Raw genomic sequence first — 18,410 nt, forward strand, 5'->3', positions numbered from 1 at the left:
CTAGGGCTCCACTCTAGGGCTTTCCCTAGGCTGGCCTGAGCAGCTGAGGCTCATCTTCCCAGCCTGAAGAGGATACCTTGAACGTTAACTCAATGATCACCTTTCTCGCTCCTTGCCAAACTGGGCTCTCTGTTGCACCAGTTTGGCCTCGTTTCCCAACATGGCAATTGGAACATCTATACTAAGCTGAGCGGAGTTGTGCTTGTAAAATCATATATGTCTAAGACAACACTGAGGGAAAAAAAATGTTCATTTAAACTTGAACTCCAGGGCTGGAGAGATGACTCAGCAGTTGGGAACGCTGGCCACACTCTTCCAGAGGACCCAGGTTCAATTCCTAGAACACACAGGCAGCTTACAACTGTCTGTAGCTCCAATTCTAGGAGATCCAAGACACTCATACAGATATACATGCAAGCAAAAATACACCAATGCACATCAAAACCAAACTAAACCCCTGAACTCTAGGCCACAAGTCCCTCCTTTTCTGACTTTGAAGTCAACATCTCCTGACCAAAAGAGTGCAGAAAAAAACCGTGAAGTTCAGAAGCTCTAAACCCAACTCGCTGCAGTCTACCCTTGCATTCCCTGGGAGCGGCTAAATGGATACAAAAAACGGTCATGCATTAGACTAATTTGGAAGATGTCCCTGAATTTGAGGTGTCATTTGCTGTAAAAATTCTTTCTACAAAGTTGTAGACTTTGAGTCTCTATGCTGGATTTGAACTTGGAATGTCTGACTTGATACAAGTTATTTATCCTTTCCTGTTATTTTATTTTCTTGCAGGAATCACAAAGACAATGGCAAGCAGGCTCAGGACAGAAACCCCATCCTGTCGGTCGGCTGGGATTCTCTGGGGGTAAGCAGGCACATTTGTGGTCACTGTCCTTTAGTTTCTACAGTGTTTGACTTCCTAACATTATTCTGGGAGCTAGGTTAAAGCTCTTCCTCACTCTTGCTCCTGTTATTAATTTACAAGCCTTCCCAAGGTCAAGGTCACCTTCAGTCAGGCCCAGACAGGTCTGCAGAAATGTCACCATTTCCCTGGAAGTACAGACATAGGCCTGAAGGGTGGAAAAGATCAACTTAGAGCATTCCCCTCCCCTCAACCAGGAAAAGGGATGGATGTGGGGGGAGGGAGGACCAAAAAGTGGAGAGAGCCAGCCCTCAGTGTCTTTGCAATGACCACATCTCTGGCTTAGCATTCAGACCCAACAGGATTTCCCACTGCCCAATTCCTTATTCCCTAGTGAGCAAGCACAAGTTTCCAGGTAATTGAAGGGTGGTGTCACAGGGTAGGGGCAGGGCTTGGATTTAGAATAAGAATGCTTCAAATTACCAGGGGTAGCTGGTTCTTCCACCACTCTGAGGCCAAGCTAACCAACTTAATAGAAGTTACCTAATATCTCAGTTTGTTCCTCCTTTAAAGGAAGACCAGATAGTGTTCTTTCTAATGTGTGCATACCGTGGTGATGATCTTGCTAACTGGAAAGATGCCATTTCCCAAGACAAGATCGCTCTAGTGTTAGATCCATATCTACCACCATGCACAAAACTCAATGGATCGAAGACCTCAACATAAAACAAACCACACTGAACCCCATAGAAGAGAAAGTGGGAAGTAGCCTTGAATGCATTGGCACAGGAGACCACTTCCTAAATATAACCTCAGTAGCACAGACACGGAGAGCAACAATTAATAAATGGGACCTTCTGAAACTGAGAAGCTTTTGTAAAGCAAAGAACATGGCCAAAAATGGTAGCCTATAGGATGGATAAAATATCTTCACCAACCCCAGATCTGACAGAGGGCTGATCTCTAAATTATACAAAGACAATAAACTAGATATCAAAAGACCAAATAATCTAATAAAAAACAGGGTACAGATCTAAACAGAGAATTCTCAACTGAGGAAGCTCAAATGGCCGAAAGATACTTAAGGAAATGTTCAACATCCTTATTCATCAGAGAAATGCAAATCAAAACAACTCTGAGATAACATCTTATACCTGTCAGAATGGCTAAGATCAAAAACTCTGTTGACAACTTGTGCTAGAGAGGATGTGGAGTAAGGGGATCACTCCTCCATTGCTGGTGGGATGCAAACTTGTACAGCCACTTTGGAAATCAGCATGGCAGTTTCTCAGAAAATTGGGACTCAATCTACTTCAGAACACAGCAATACCACTCTTGGGCATATACCCAAAAGAGGCACAATCATACCACAAGGACATTTCCTCAACTATGTTCATAGCAGTATTATTTGTCATAGCCAGAACCTGGAAAGAACCTAGATGTCCCTCAACTGAAGATGGATAAGGAAAATGTGGTACATTTGCACAATGGAGTTCTACTCAGTGGGAAAAAAAAACAATGGCATCTTGAAATTTGCAAGCAAATGGACAAAACTAGAAAAAAAAATCCTGAAAGAGGTGATGACCCAGAAAGACAAATATAATATACTCACTCATAAGTAGATAATAGACAAAACAAAGGACAACCAGACTACAGGCCACAATCCCAGAGAACCTAGGTAACAAAGAGAACCCTAAGAGAGACATACATGGATCTGCCTAGGAAGGGGGAAAAAAGACAAGATCTCCTGAGTAAACTGGGAGCATGGGGGACAGGGGGAGGAAGGACGGAGAGTGGGGAAAAATGTATAGCACATGCCTATCCAAACAATTAAAATGAGGAAAAAAAAGACTGCACTAGTGTTGAAATATTTTAAGGAGGAGGTAATATAGGAACAAACAGAGTGCACTACCACAGTGCCCATTCGGGTAAACTCAGGGGACCCTTCCAGCGCTCTCAGGCCTGGTGGCCTGTGTATGACCACCCAAGCAGAATCAGGATTCCAAGATAGTGAGCTAAGAGCCAGCTTCTTTTTCAAAAGAGCAGAGGTGAGTGTGTGGAGAAAAACCTTCCTTTTTTTCCCTCTCCACCCCAGTGGGCTACAAATTCCTTCAAGGCAGCCAAAGACTCGTGTGATGAGCTGTCACTGGGCCAGGATTGAGAATGAGGGCTCTTGGGGAAGGACGCGCACACGGAAGGTGACAGCCGCCACGCAGCAGGGACACAAGGCCTAAAGCCTTCCAGGACTGGCTGCAGATGGGTTTGTTTACTTTGATGTTTGCAAGTTCTCTTATTTTTATCTATTATTGCAATTGAAGACCAACAGCACTGAACTAGAACCTGTAGTTATTTTTAATTGAGTCTTACAGTGGGGTGAGGACATAGCAGAATGAGCCCCCACACTGGTTTATGACCAGATCTCTATGAAGAGACCCCATAGATGATGCATGGGCTTCTCAGCCCTCCATGGTCCTGCTTGTTGATGAGACTACACAGTAGCTGCGCACAGAAGCCTACTCCTAGCACTGAAACCAGGACCCACTCTGGAAGGCAGTAATGGCTGGAGGGTAAAGAACCTACGCTGGGAGGTCACATTCACAGTTCTTCAACTGGCCATGGAAGCCTTACTTCCTAATGGGGCTTCAGCATTTGTGGTGTTTAAATCTGGAAAGCTGACAGGAAGTGTTTTCTCTGAAGACGACAACAGGGATGAACGGACTTCCTAGCTTAGGGGACACCAGCCAGTAAAGGAAATGCGGATTCTGGCTATGTGCTTTGGCCACCAGGGAGACTGCTGTTCGGAGTGAACAGGACACACCCACTCCTGCAGGTGGAAAACCTAATGGGAGTATGAGCCCAAGCCACAAACTGGACAAATGAAGTTCACTTGCGTCTTATAGAACCATTCCCAATGGCCAGGAAGTGCAGCCTTTGAGAATTACTTAATACAGAAGTGGGATTAGGGAAACTCTCCTTGGACTAGAGACTGCTGACCAACAGGATTTGGAACATCGCAGAGAGAGCATGTCCATTCTTGCAGGCCTCGTTCACAAAGCACCCATTTATCTCTTTACAGAGGATTATATGTACAATGAATGATGTGTGCCCAGCCACCATTAACCCATGCTTGACTACAAAAGCAATTTATATTTCTGTGGTCCCACCTGTCTTTCCAGAAGGTTCTGTTCCAACTGCTCCCACCCCATGCAGCCATGATTCACGGGCCCTCTGGGACTCTGCCCTCACCTTTGTATTGTCACACACACACGCACATGCACACGCACACGCACACACACACACACACAGACACACAGAGCCTTCGAGAGGCAGCATCTTCTGACCCACAGTGATGCTCTGATCTGACAGCTTCCGAAGTCCCTGGAAGTATCACTGGCTTCCTGACCCATCTGCCAGGTTAGACTGATCTTGGCACAAGCTAAGCTTCTGTATTTTGGATGAGGACCCCCATTGTTTCCTCTGCTGTGCCATTGCCTTTTCAAAGAGCTCACTGATCTGACCTGTGGAGCCACTTCTTGTCAAATCCTACCCCTTCCCAAGGCAGGACCTCCTCACCTGGGCTGTGCCCTGGCAGTGCTGACTAGCTCCAGGCCTCTCCCTTCAGGTGGCTGTCATCCTTTATAGACATAGGCACCTTTCCAGATACCTCAGCTGGGCTGACCCTAAGTATGCAGGGAACATTTATGGACTTGTTCCTGGACTTGTTACACTCTTTCGTTTCCTCTGGGCTAAGACTTTCTTTCATTCCAAATGACAATAGCTCCTAGGTTTTCTCTGACAAGAAACAAAATATCCCTTGTCCAAAGGACAACAGCAAAGTCTTCCAAGTCAACAGCAGGTGGGATAACAAGAACGCAGGCTTTGACAGTTGGTACAAACCCTAACTGTTATCATGTGGCCTCAGGCTGCTCACCTGTGAGCCCAGCTCAACAGTAGAGAGAGGTAAGTTACCTGTCAGGCTGACTCGGACTAGGTCTGGTGAGAGCCGAGCTGAACAGTAGAGATAGGTAAGTTACCTGTCAGGCTGACGCGGACTAGAATGTCTGGCAGAAGGGAGGACAGATAAACATCCTCACCCTATCAGGCCACATGTTGACCCTCCTGCCTGTGTGACATACGTCTCCTGGCATGAAGTAGCCAGCACATCCACCTGGCACTACACTGTCTTTTATTCTTACTGCCCTGTGTGATGATGCCTGGTGAGGAATCTATAGAATGAACAAATGAAGGAATGCACCTTCGCTATGGATTTAAACAATGCTTCATATTCAAACCCTACACTGTTGAACATTATTTTACTTTTATTTCTGTTACTGCCCAGACCAAAAGCAACACAGAAGAGGAAAGGGGTTCATTTGGCTTACAACTCTAGGCTACAGTCCATCACTATGAGGGAAGTCAAGACCAGAAGCTAAAGCATCGTGGACCCATAACCAATCCCTTTTAACTTCAGGTTTTATCTACAAAATGAATTGGTACTATGTATGGACTATTTATACACATACATAGATATGTACACATACACATCTCTATATATGTATAGAGATGCACAGAGATGCTGAGAAGTTAGTAAGAGCACTGGAGTTGGGCAAGTATCTCATGCCTAGCGTGCATGGAGCTTTGGGTTCCATCCTCAGTGCTGCAAACAAGAATAAATTAAAGATAATGGATGGATAGCAAACACTGAAAAGGATCTTAGTAAATGTCCCTTGTTTTAAATATATTGCATTTATCTAAAGATTATACACACACACACACACACAGTCTTTGGTTTTTAGATAAAGCTCAGTAACATTCCAGAGCTCCAGTCTCATCCCATTAACCAAGACCGCAGCCAAGCACTGGGCCTGCTCAATTGGTGGGACAGAGATGTCACCACCTCAGATAAAGCTAATGGCGCATTATACAGCGTTAGAGCCGTGAAGGAAGTGGCCACTGGAAGAGTGGCTCCTGACCTGCTGTGGGCCAGGGCTGGAGCAGGGAAGGCTGGCCTAAGGCATGGCAGACACAAGAACGGGGTGTGTGTGTGTGTGTGTGTGTGTGTGTGTGTGTGAAGCTTCCTACGGCCCCACTTGGTGAACTCTGTCTGGAAGGGGAGGGTGAAGGCTCACCCATCCCGCAGAGGACTCTGTTCAGCCGTCTGGGCATCCCTTACCGATACAGTGGGCATTCTATAACTCTCTCCCCAGATCACACTGCATTTTCTCCAGGGACACTTTTGGGGTAACCGGGGCTACTGGTCTTGAGGCACAGGATGTTAGCTACTAGAGGCCAACTACTTACCACCAACCCACAGTGTTTCCACAGCAATGCGAGAACATAAAGTTTGTTAGCTGTTTCTGATCTGAGAGTCAACCCAGCTGAAAGAGGAAGGAAGTAGAATATGGGCATGGTTAAATTTAGTAAAGACTTTATTCGGGAGTTAGCAGGGCCTCACTTAGATGACATGGAGTAAAAATTATGAATAAATAACTTGCCAATTGGTACACACCTTTAGTCCCAGCTCCCATGAGGCAGAGGCAGGTGGGTCTCTGTGAGTTCAATGCCAGCCTGGTCTACAGAGTGAGTTCCAGGACAGCCAAGGCTACACGAGAAACCCTGACTCAAAACCAAACCTAACTCAGGAATTCACAGAGAAAGACGTCTCCATCTCCACCTTTTCTGCTTATGGGACTCCCCAAGGGAGACATGGACGAATGTCTGCTGCTGGTGCCAGTCTGGGCACCATAGACAGATCAAAGAAATGCTTTTACCTGAGTCTAGCTTAGTAAACCAGTGAGTTTATTTGGGTTACTTAATTAGCAGCTCAAAGGCAGTTGCATCAATGAAATGCCCAGCCTGGGTGACAGAGTCACAAAATCCACATGGAATCTTTGGTGCTCCCTGCAGGACTCACGGACAGTTCCTCCAGAAAGTGCGTACTGCGTATAGATCCTTGAGGAGGGCTTCACAATGGAGGAGTCTATCAGCTTCCTGAGCCTTATAAGCCTTCCTTCCCTCCAGGAATAAACATTGGAATCAAGAGGAACGTCACACAATACTAAATGAGCTCAAGCCAAGCCTTTAACAAAATTTTAAAGTTCTCCAACTTCTGGTGGCTATAGCATACAGTTAGTGAAATACAAAAATGCGATGAATATTAATATACTGTGATTAACAGTTTGGTTTATTAGTTGTTTTAATAAAGTAAAACTCTATAGTGAAAAATAACATAATATGCTTTTTATGATACGCTTATAGTATGACAGACGCAGGTGGACACACCCTTAGTAACAGTAATACAATGCATGAGTACAGGCGAGCGAGCCAAGACCAGCTGTCTGCAGGCTGAGTAGCCTCTGATACCACAGAGATCCTAGTTTTAAAATACGCCAGTGCAGGTTCTGAGCATCACTGATCTTAAGCTAACAAGATAAAAATTCCACTTTATCAGCTATTATGAAGCTTTGGAGAGGAATTCCTTTGGCTGTGATGATATTTAGTCCAGATTCTCACTCCCTTTTGGAGGCCTCTTCATCCGTGAGTAGGGACTTATTGTGTCATCCATCACAAAATCATACAGTACTTTGATCCAGGAGTTGTACTGGGGGAGTTTATCGTAGTACTCGGCTGCTATTTTCCTCACCTGGAAGTGAAAAACACAGCAAGGTGAACCATGAGTGTTACTGAGGCCTCGAGATGACAGACAGGGGGACAAACGCCAACTCAGCCAGAGGGCACCGCCTTGCTCATGGTCCTCCAGACTCCATGCCGTTCTTTGTGAGACTGAGAATGCACACATGATCATCATTAACATAGAAGTCGATGCACTGTAGACATTATAAAGACATAAAGCTAAAAAACTCAAATCCTCAATACAAGAATTAAACCTAGGAACCTGACAGGTGTCTGATGCACATACTGACACATGATGGCTGTGATTCTTACAAAACTGTGAACAAACTGAAAAAAAAATGCATGCTTAAAAATTGGTTTGGTCAGGTATAGTGGTATACACTCCTTTAATCACAGCACTTGGGAAGCAGGCAGATCTCTGTGGGTTCAAGGCCAGCCTGGTCTACAGTGTGAGTTCCAGGACAGAGCTGTTATACAGAAGAACTCAGTCTTGAAAAAAAAGAAAAAGAAAAAAGGTTTATGTTGGAGCTAGAAAGATGGCTCAGTGGCTTAGAGTGCTGGCTGCTCTTCCACAAGGCCGTGCAGAGTTCCAAGCACCCACATGGTGGCTCATAACTAACTGCCTGTAATTCCAGTTCCAGAGGCTCCAACACTCCCTCTTGGCCTTTGAGGGCAACAGACATGCATAGTACACATACATGCTTGCAAACATACATACACGGAAAATGAGAATTACAATAAAAAAAATGCTTGTGAGCTGCAGAACTCATTAAAAATATGTAAAAACCCTTTAAAAGTTAAAATACTAAACATACTATCAGGTAATGAACGACAGGGAGTTATTGAATAAACAATTTCTCAAAGATAGACATGGTAGCAAGAACAGGAAAGGCAGGACTTTCAAACTCTAGGGCTGTTTATCGTGTACTAACTTAACAAAAGAATAAGGATACCAAGGAAGAGCAGGAAGTGAGTGGTCACTGATGTGCCAAGTACTGCCTGAACTAAGTTTAATTCTGGGGCTGTTCCAGTTGCTTAATGGTTGACTTCTCCTTAAATCGCGATCCATTTTATTTATGTTTTTTTTTTTTTTTTTTGGTTTTTTGAGACAGGGTTTCTCTGTAGCTTTGGTGCCTGTCCCGGAACTAGCTCTTGTAGACCAGGCTGGTCTCGAACTCCCAGAGATCTGCCTGCCTCTGCCTCCCGAGTGCTGGGATTAAAGGCGTGCGCCACCACCGCCCAGCTCGCGATCCATTTTAAAAAATAAGTGTTCCCTCATCCCAGAGGAGGGAAATGGGCCGCCAACCTGCCTGCTAGCACACCAGCAGCATGTCACGGGGGCGGGCGGGGACAAGTGCCACCTGCGCTGATGTTCAGACTGTCTTCAGAGACTTGGTGCTGCTTTCTCCCCAACTGAAAAGCGAAGAGGACAATATGGAAAACCTCATGTGCTCTTTACCTGTTTCCCAGTTAGCCCTTTGGCACACTTACTTCACATGTGTACCGTGTAGGTAACAAAAGCACTTTGCTTTCTTCCTGTATGCCAACTCCAAATACTGCAACACTCATTTCCAAAGGAACTTGTCCTACAAAACCCTATCACCATTATACCTGGGAAATCTAACCTTGACGCATACTTTTTATGGTATAGATTATCTACTGAGCCAGTATTGTTTAGTCTTTCTTAACCAGATCCAAAGAAATAAGCACATGCTACAGTTGGTTGTCCTGTTGTGTGTAACTTTGCAACTTGAGTGGGTAAGTATGACATCATGAAGTATTTGTTAGGATTCCCTTATATACAGCACGGCTTTGCTTTAAAAAAAGAAAAACTATTTTTCATATATATTACCATCTTTTTTAGAATTATGGAAAGCTTTCCTTTTTTCCTTTCTTTTTTCTTTCTTCTTTCTCTCTTTCTTTCTTGACACACTTTCTCTGTGTAACCGCCCTAACTGTCCTAACTTGCTCTATAGACCAGGTTGGCTTCGAACTCACGGAGATGGTCGTGCCTCTGCCTCCCCACTGTCGGGCTACTTGCTTTGAAGATGAAAAGGCTGGTGAGAAGGCTCAACAGGAAAACCACTGAGGTTAGGAGAGCGGCTGGTTGCAGGAAAAATGGAAAGAATGAAGGCTACAGTGTCCTTTGTTCCCCCCCCCCCCACAATACACTAAGGTCGGTCTACTGTCCAGAGGTCCTGCAGGGAAGGGTAACAGCATGGACACTGATGCTGTCCACTCTACAGATCAGCTGTGCAGGTCACCTCACCCGGGTCACATAAGCAACAGGCAGATCAGTTATGTAGGTCACCTCACCCGTGTGTCACATAAGTAACACGCAGATTAGTTATGCAGGTCACCTCACCTTTGTGTGTTACAAAAGCAACACATCTTAGCCAAGTACAACAGCTTAACAGTGCTAAGTGTTCCGTGAAGCGATGCTTCCTGTCCAGAGGACCTGTGTGCTAGTTTACCAGGTAAGAGGTTTGCACATTCCCCAACACTTCCGAACTCTAAGCATGACCACTAAGTCTAAGGACCCAAAACAGAGCTGAATCTCGGTCAAGTTAGGCTGGCAGACGAAGGATTTATGTTCTCCTTTTTTTCAATCTGACAAAACAGATTAGATGCCTTCTAAAATAAGCCAAACATCAAGTCCTTCACTTACCAGGGGCAGGTTTTTTCCAGGAACGTTGGGGAAGTCATGGTGTTCATTATGATAGCCCACATTGAAGGTCAGCAGATTCAGAGGCCCATAATATGAGTATGTTTCATGTCCCTTTAAGAACATGTAATGTTCGGCTATAAAATGCCCAGAAATTGGGTGCAAACCTAGGCCAAGCAGGGAGGCTGCCAACATGTAGACTAGAGATTTAATTCCAAAAACATAGTAAACTATAATGTCAAAAATGATCTGGGTCACGGTATTGATGATTTCCAGATAAGTAATTGGTTTGGGATTGATGAACAGGGGTCTAAGAGCATAAAAGAGAGGCTGAAGGATAACCCAGACAAGCTTCCTGAAGGTGGTGCAGAAGAACCAGCCCTCAAAATCGGTAGGAATATCCACATCAATGCCATCAGCTCCGAGGTATCGATGATGGTCCATGTGGTATCTCTTAAAGGAAACTGAATATGGAACTCCAATAGGGAGGTTAGCAAATATTCCAAACCAGCGGTTCCATACAGCCTTGTGGTGGCCAAAGGGGAAATTGTGGAAAATCTCATGGATAGCCAGAGTCATTGAGTGGTTAAGGCAGCTGCCAAAAACATAGGACCAAAATATGACCCATTTCCAATCCAAGTCTTTCACTAGATAAAGTGAAATCAGCTGGACGAGAAACATAGCAGTTATGATCCAGATCAGGTTGGGGTCAGGCTTCATCAAGGATTTTATCTCTGGATACTTTGCTGTAAGAAAAAAAAATACAGAAAATCAGGAACAAAGAAAAGCACAAAACAGTTCAGCAACTTTAATGAATGCAATTCAGTTTTTCCCTTTTCTAAATCATAATAACCCTTATAGACTTTACAAAATACCCATTTCTTTAAGGGAAGAATATATTCTGGTAATAGTCACAAAATAGCATGACATAACAATTTATGCAAGAAAAAGTAAACAATCTGGACATTCCACATACTTTTGTATTAAAATAATTACATCTGTTTAGACAAACATGCATGTTTTCTTTCAATATATTTTTCTTATTTTATCTGTGTGTTCTGCCTGCATGTGTCTGTGGGTCATGTGGGCTCTGTCTGCTGAAGTCAGGAGGGTATCAAATCCACCTGACTAGTTACAGTAGGAGCAACTACGGAGCACTGGAACTGAACTGTGTCCTCTCAAGAGCAACAAGTGCTCTTAACCACTGACCCATCTCTCTGACCCAAGCCCCGGCATAGTTATCTTAGATAAATCATTAAATTAGCACAACTGACACAAGAAAGAACATTTGTTTTTATAGGATGTACAAATCATAAAACTCATTATGGTTCTCTCAGACCAATCAACTTCCTTCAAGTAAGTCTATTCTGACTTTTCACAAAACTTTAAAAGCAACTGGGCACAGTGGCACACACCTAAAATCCCAGCATTCAGGAGGCTGAGGTGGTTAGTGAACTCCAGGCCAGTCTGGACTACACAGTAAGATCCTGTCTCTTAGGACAGGGAACAAAGCAAAACAAAGGCCTCATATCCCCAGCAGGAATGCACAGTGCTGAAACACGTGCTTACCAACATGAGAAACAGTCAAGCCAGACCAAAGCCGTACACCAAAAACGCTAACCTGAGATGGATCATAGGTCTAACTAACAAAACTGTAGAACTCAAGAAAAAAGGAAAAATATATTGGAGCTGCATTAAAATATTTTCTATATATAAAAATTTGTCAAAAAGAGCAGGTGGCAATCTGACAGGCACACCTGCAATTACCTATTTCATAAGAGAATCATATTCAGAATACATAAGGAGTGCTTAAGACAATTTCAACAAATAATCCATTTTTTCTTTTTTTTGGTTTGTTTTTTGAGACAGGGTTTCCCTGTGTAATAGTCCTAGCTGTCCTGGAACTAGCTCTTGTAGACCAGGCTAGCCTCAAACTCACAGAGATCCACCTGCCTCTGCCTCCCGAGTGCTGGGATTAAAGGCATGCGCCACCATGGCCTGGCAATAATCCATTTTTTCAAAGGCAAAAAAAATTCTAATAAAAAAGACATATAAACGGTCCCTCCCCCCAAAACCACATGAAAGATATTTGACATCATTAGGAAAATATGGAGACCATAAAACCATTGTAATTTAAAGACAGTTGTAGCTCAATGGTAGAACATTTGAGTAGCATGCCTGAGGTCCTGGATTAAAACTCCAGGAGAAGGGAGGGCTGGGTCAGGAGGAGAGTTTAGTGGGTAACCCTGAATTCACACAGAAAGCACGGGGTGTCGGTGCACATCTGTAATGCTGGCAGCACTGTGACAGGGAACTTGCTGAGGCAGGAGATGGCTCCAGAAGCTAGGACGCTCTTGGGCCAGCTAGCTTGGAATGCCTAGCACAGACGCAGGAACAAGAGAGATCCTGTCTCAAAGCAAGGTGGAAGGAGAGAGCCTACTCCTGACCTCCACAATGCACACTATGGCATGCGTGTGACATGCACAACTGGCGGCTCCCCCACATGCCTACACACAAAAAGACAGGTGATAACTAGGCTGTGAAGAAACCAGAAGCCTTTGTTTGTTTGTTTGTTTTGTTTTTTTTTGAGACCAGGTTTCTCTGTAGCTTTGGAACTAGCGCTTGTAGACCAGGCTGGCCTTGAATTCACAGAGATCAGTCTGCCTTTACATTCCGATTTGCTGGGACTAAAAGTGTGTGTCACCACTGCCCGGCAAAACCAGAATCTTCAAACACTGCTGATGTAAGTGTAAAATGGTGGGCAAGAGAGATGGCTCAGCGGTTAAGAGCACTGATTGCTCTTCAAGGGGACCCAGGTTCAATTCCAAGCACCCACATGGCGGCTCACAACAGTCCGTAACTCCAGGATCCAACGTCTTCACACAGACGTGCATACAGGTAAAATGCTAATAAAATAAAAAGAAATAAATCTTAAAAAATGTAAAATGGTTTAACTGTTTTGCATCTGGCCAAAACGCTAAACAAAGCACTGCCAATGATTCCCAAATGAAAAGCACCCATATCGTGCACAGGAATGTCCAAAGGCACATTACTAACTGGGAGGAGGACTCGGCTCAGCCGTCTATCTGGTACCCACTAAGTAAAACGTAGGAGCACCCTATGAAAGAGAATTAAAGGCTTGGTTCCCAGTTGATGGATTTAATCCAACCAAATCGACACACTAATCTCTCAAAGAATTCACAAAATGATGGCATGTAGGGAGGGGAGCTGGTCACTGGAGGCATGTCACAGCGGGCACGCTTCCACCTGCTCTTTCTGCTTCCTGGCTGGCAGGCTGGGGAGTCAGCCTTTTTTCCTTCAAACCCCTTCCACCATGATTTTACCAACCCCCCCCCCACCCAAAAGCAAGGGCAGCTGTGACCACCGATGGAAGTATTTCAGCCAAAATAAGTTCTTCTTCCCTGGGGGGCTCGGGTATTTATCACAGCAGAGAGGCAATGACTAGGAAAATCGAAGAACCCAAGGTGATTGACAGTATGGTCAGGCAGGTTTCCCCTTCCCAACCCAGTCACTCGGTTCACGTTCTCCATCGGAAGCCTGGGCTGCGGCACAGTGGTGGAGGCCTACTAGCACCAGGAATCCCGGAGTCTGAGTTCCAGGACTAGGAGGAAAAATCTATTTTGAACGGCAACTATTAAGTCTTATTAGTGAGACATGAAATTTCTAAGTTTAGCTACACTTCTGCTGCAGAAATCAGGGCCTCATCCCGCCAATGGGCGAAGATTTTTTAAATGGCGGGTATGAGACAACTCTTCAGATTCAATGGCCTTTCATTGATTTCCTCAATTTTTAAAGAAACAGCAAAAGTTGAAACAAAACAAAACAAAACAAAAACCTGAAATCTCTATCTAGCACCAGGAAGAAAAAAAAAGCATAGTCTTCGGTTGCAATCTAGCCCGGACTGGAATCGTCTTCACGACATTACCTCATTTTTTTTTTAAATGCCGGCCAGATGAAGTACTGAAAAGGGAGAATTAATTGGATAATATATGCAAAGCTCTCAACCCAACAGTTTACCATTACCCTTAAGAGCAGTGATAAGTGACTTTTCTACCCCAGGCGGAAACCCCCCAAAGTCTCCAGACTTAGACCTAGCCTGTCCTCAGGCCCGGGAGGCTAAACCTCGCGCCTTTCCTAATCCAGCCAGTCCCGCCAATGACTGGGATAAGAAAAGACGCACCGGAGGAGCCGTCCAGTCTAGGAAGCCTCGGGCTACCGGGAGCTGGTCCCCCGCTAGGCCTGCGGGGGACTGGACCACGTGATCAAGGATCCCTGGGCCCGGGGATGCCCCGGGACCACGCCCTGAGCCTAGCGGGCGGTCCGGCTCGAGCCCACTCACCCCGGGGCACGAAGGGGGGGCTCTCGGTCGTCGGGGCAGGAGGGGGCGAGCCCGGGTCGCCCTACCGGGGGCCGCCAGCACCTGACCACCGAGGGGCCAGCGGCACGCAGGGACGCGTAGGCCCCCATCCCCCGGGCCTTGGGCCTGCCGGGAATCCGCTCCGCGTCCCGCGGCCGCCGGCTCTCCAGCGCGGGCGGCTGAAGAGCGGCGAGGCTGGAAGGAGCCCCGGAGGCCGCGCGCGGGAGGCCGCGCAGGGCCCGCACACGGCCGCGCGCACATAACGGGGCTCCGGTCCTCACCCAGGATCTCCCGGCGCCTGTCGGTGTGCGGCTGGTCCGTATAGACCCACTCGAACTCCTCTCGGGACACGCGGCTCCCCATGGTGGCGGCGCGTGGACCCGCTCAGCCTCTCTCGCTCGTGTCCGGGCTCTGCTGAAGCGGCGGCGGCGGCAGCTGGTTTCCCAACTCTGGTCGGTCAGCCGCGGGGACGCGGGCAGGGGCGGAGCCTCAGACCACGCCCGTGGTGACCACGCCCCGCCCGGCAGCCTGCGAACCGCCGCCGGGTGATGGATGGGCGGGGCCAGGATTCGAAAGCCAAGAACTTTTCCTGTTCAGGAAGCCTGGGAAAAGGTGAAAAGGGAAGGAAAAGTCTACGGCCCGATTAGGCTGCCGCTTCAGCGCCTCCGTGCGAGGAGCACGGCGGGGGCGGCCACCTCTCCACGAGTCCAGAAGATCACCGGCCTGATTAAATGGCAATGGGCCCAAGTTTCGTTTACTTTTTAATAGCATATTATCCATTGAGCCATGATTGGTTGCCTTCTGGAATTAAAACCTCCGGAAAAAATAAAAACTTTTCTGATTGCTCTTCTCTCTCTCTCTCTCCCCCCTCCCACAATGTTTGCTGTGTCTACTTTGCCTTTATTTGTTGAAGTGGGGTCTCAGTACCTTGCCTAGGTTGTCCTTCAACTGGTGGTCCTGCTCTTGCCTCCCAGTGGAATTTTAAGCTTGTCTCACCATGGTATCCAGAAAATGGAAGGGAGAGATGGGGTGGAGTTTGTGGCTTTAATGAATCTCTTATACTGATGGTTGCTTAATCATATGTGTGACAGAGTGATCATCCGAAACTTCCTGCGCAGGTGTTGATTTCAAAATGCGTTACCCCTTCTTCTCTAAGGAAGTTTAGGGATTGGAATTGTAGTGCGGTGCTGGGCCACAGGCCAAGTAAGCAGACAGGCCAGAGCCAGGAGGAAAAGGAACTGCTAATTAAGACTACAAAAATCAACCTGGGCGGTGGTGGCACATTTCATCCCAGCATCCCCAGGCAGAGGCAGCCGGATCTCCGTGAGTTCAGGCCTGCCGGGTCTACAAAGTGAGTTTCAGGACTGTCACACAAAGAAACATTGTCTCGAAAAAACAAAAACAAAACAAGCAAAACCAAAAAGATTAACAGACTGGATGAGTCTCCCAAAGAAGCCAGGGCACACGAGGGGTACGTTACTGTGTATGCTATACCCTAACAAAAGCCGTCTGGAAACAGATAGACGTCCAAGGTTGATGAGTCTGTTGCTACAGCTGCTAATGTATAGAAAACTATAAACAGAAGAATCTGCTAAACTACACCACAGGATGCTGTCAGGAAAAGCACAACTCAGTGTTCTCTAATTTAAAAAAAAAAATGGAATGATAAGTTTCCGGGCTTATTATTAGATAAACTAAACAGCTGTGATGCATTGGTCTTATTTGTTCCAAAGGACTAAAAAATGATGTGATATTATTGAAAGACTTATTTTTAGATATACAAACTATATATATATAATGTGTGTATATATGCGTGTATATATAGTATGTGTATGTGTGTATATGTGTGTATATATATAGTGTGTATATGTGTGTATATATAGTGTGTGTATGTGTGTGTATATATAGTGTGTATGTATATATATAGTGTGTGAATATATATATTGTGTGTGTTGCACATGTGTGCACATGAATGCAATTACTTTCAGAGGCCAGAAGAGGGTATCAAATCCCTTGGAACTGGAATTACATGCAGTTGTGAGACACCTACCCCCCATGTGTGATAGGAACTGAACTCTATAAGAGCAGGAAGACACTTTTTTTAACTATCAAAAAATATTTCTTACTAAAAATAAAAGCAACTGAAGTTTATCCCGAGGTACACTGGAACACCCATGATGAACTGTGTTAATATCTTCTCAACTGCCTCCATCTTCCACATAGAGTAAGTTTTAGTTTAAGTTAAAAGCTCATGGTGGGGCTGGAGAGATGGCTCAGCGGTTAGAGCACTGACTGCTCTTCAGAGGTCCTGAGTTCAATTCCCAGCAACCACATGGTGGCTCACAACCATCTGTAATGGGGTCTGGTGCCCTCTTCTGGCCTGCAGGCATACATGCAAACAGAACCCTGTATACATAATAAATTCCCTAGTCAACCTGAAGACTGAATTGGGTTTCACTCTGATGGAGACTTCAGGTGCTGCCAGTTAGTGTCCACTAAGGACATACGTGTCAGGACCTCTGGCTGGTATGATGACTCAAGGGCTTCATGCTGAAGCTCAGGTAGGTCCAGGGACCCTGGCAGAATGGAATCCTCATGGCCACCATCAAAGGTCTGTGTCTAAAGGGCTTCAAGACTCACAGCTGCATCGTTCCCTGGCAGCTCCTGGAAGAGCCACCCCTTCCTGGCTTTGCCTGCATCAAATTTCACCCACTGCTAACTGCACAGTTTTGAGCTTACGGACAACTCTGAATCAGGGTGTGGACCGTTGACTGAGAAAACCCAGGGAAATCAGCAGCACATGAAAGTGTCCCGGATGTGGCACTGATGACCCTGCATAGTTCTTCATAACAGGCATCTGCAGAAGAGCGAAGGGTGGTATTCTGCGGGTCATCTTCAGGAACAATTCACACTGAAGCTGCACACCACTATTCTCGATCTGACAGGTCCATAGACACTTCTGGTCTGGGCACCTCCTGCGGGCATACACTCAAGTACAGCAGTAGCCTACACAGTACAGGACACTCTCATCACGGAAGCCAGGTTCGTTGGTGATGACCTCCCCCTGGCTATGTACTGTTAGACTCCCTAGTCCAAGGGGGGGGGGCACACAAGTCAACTGGTGAGGGATCCAGAAGCAATGGGCCGAACCAGCACCTGCCCGTTTTCCTTTCCTTGGATGTTTTCTTCAGAGCTTCCAGTTTGCTGTTCTCTTTGCCCTTCTCTTTTTTTCTCCTTCTTGGATTTCCTCCCAAATGGTTCTTTGGTCCGAGTGCTGGACCCAGCTCTCCGAACAGTTCCCACGGAGCGGGCCACACCCTAAGCCAGGCGCAACTTGGAGCCCTGCGAAGGAACTGCGGCTCGTGGTTCCCCTTCAGTTAGAGACTGAAGCTGGAAGAACTTCTTCAGCAAGTATCTTCTTTCTTCTTTTGCTTAAAGAAATTTTTCCTCAAGATGAGCAATTTTATTACAAATAGCAGTATTGTCAAACACCGTGACCTTGGCTGCTTTGTGCAGCTCTTCTTAGAGAGCATTTTCATCCTGGCCAGCTGGGTGGGAACGATTCACAGCTGGTTACAGGGCTGGGAAGCCAGGCTGCCCAACAGGCTCATGACCCGGCCCCTGTTGAAATAGGAGCGGCGGGGCTGCGTCCCCTGCACCCGGCCGCCCTCATGTCTAGCTTATGCCCCGAAATAATTACACGGAAACCGTATTCTTTCAAACACTGTCTGGCCCGGCTAGGTCCAGTTTCTTATTGGCTAGCTCTTACATATTGTTCTAACCCATTTCTAATATTCTGTGTAGCCCATGAGCTGGCTTACCAGAGAGGATCTTAACCTGCGTCTGTCTGGAGCGGGAGAATCATGGCGACTCACTC

At 46.1% G+C, this 18,410-nt stretch overlaps 1 protein-coding gene and 1 pseudogene across 1 annotated transcript; both read right to left on the reverse strand.

Moving 5' to 3' along the window:
* Window positions 1-7,020: 7,020 nt before the first annotated feature.
* On the reverse strand, window positions 7,021-15,001 carry Degs1 (delta 4-desaturase, sphingolipid 1). The gene is made up of 3 exons (XM_050143035.1): window positions 14,815-15,001; window positions 10,159-10,901; window positions 7,021-7,500 (listed from the first exon to the last, which is right to left on the reverse strand). Exons 1-3 carry the CDS (start codon window positions 14,894-14,896, stop codon window positions 7,354-7,356), a joined length of 972 nt encoding a protein of 323 aa, XP_049998992.1. The 5' UTR covers window positions 14,897-15,001; the 3' UTR covers window positions 7,021-7,353.
* A 1,962-nt stretch (window positions 15,002-16,963) lies between these two features.
* The window catches only part of LOC126502058 (transforming growth factor beta regulator 1-like), an 8,222-nt pseudogene continuing 6,775 nt past the window's right edge, over window positions 16,964-18,410 (reverse strand).

Source organism: Alexandromys fortis, unplaced genomic scaffold, assembly GCF_014885135.2.
Source record: "Alexandromys fortis isolate MF-2015 unplaced genomic scaffold, M_Fortis_MF-2015_v1.1 scaffold_51, whole genome shotgun sequence".
Taxonomy (NCBI): Eukaryota; Metazoa; Chordata; class Mammalia; order Rodentia; family Cricetidae; genus Alexandromys; species Alexandromys fortis.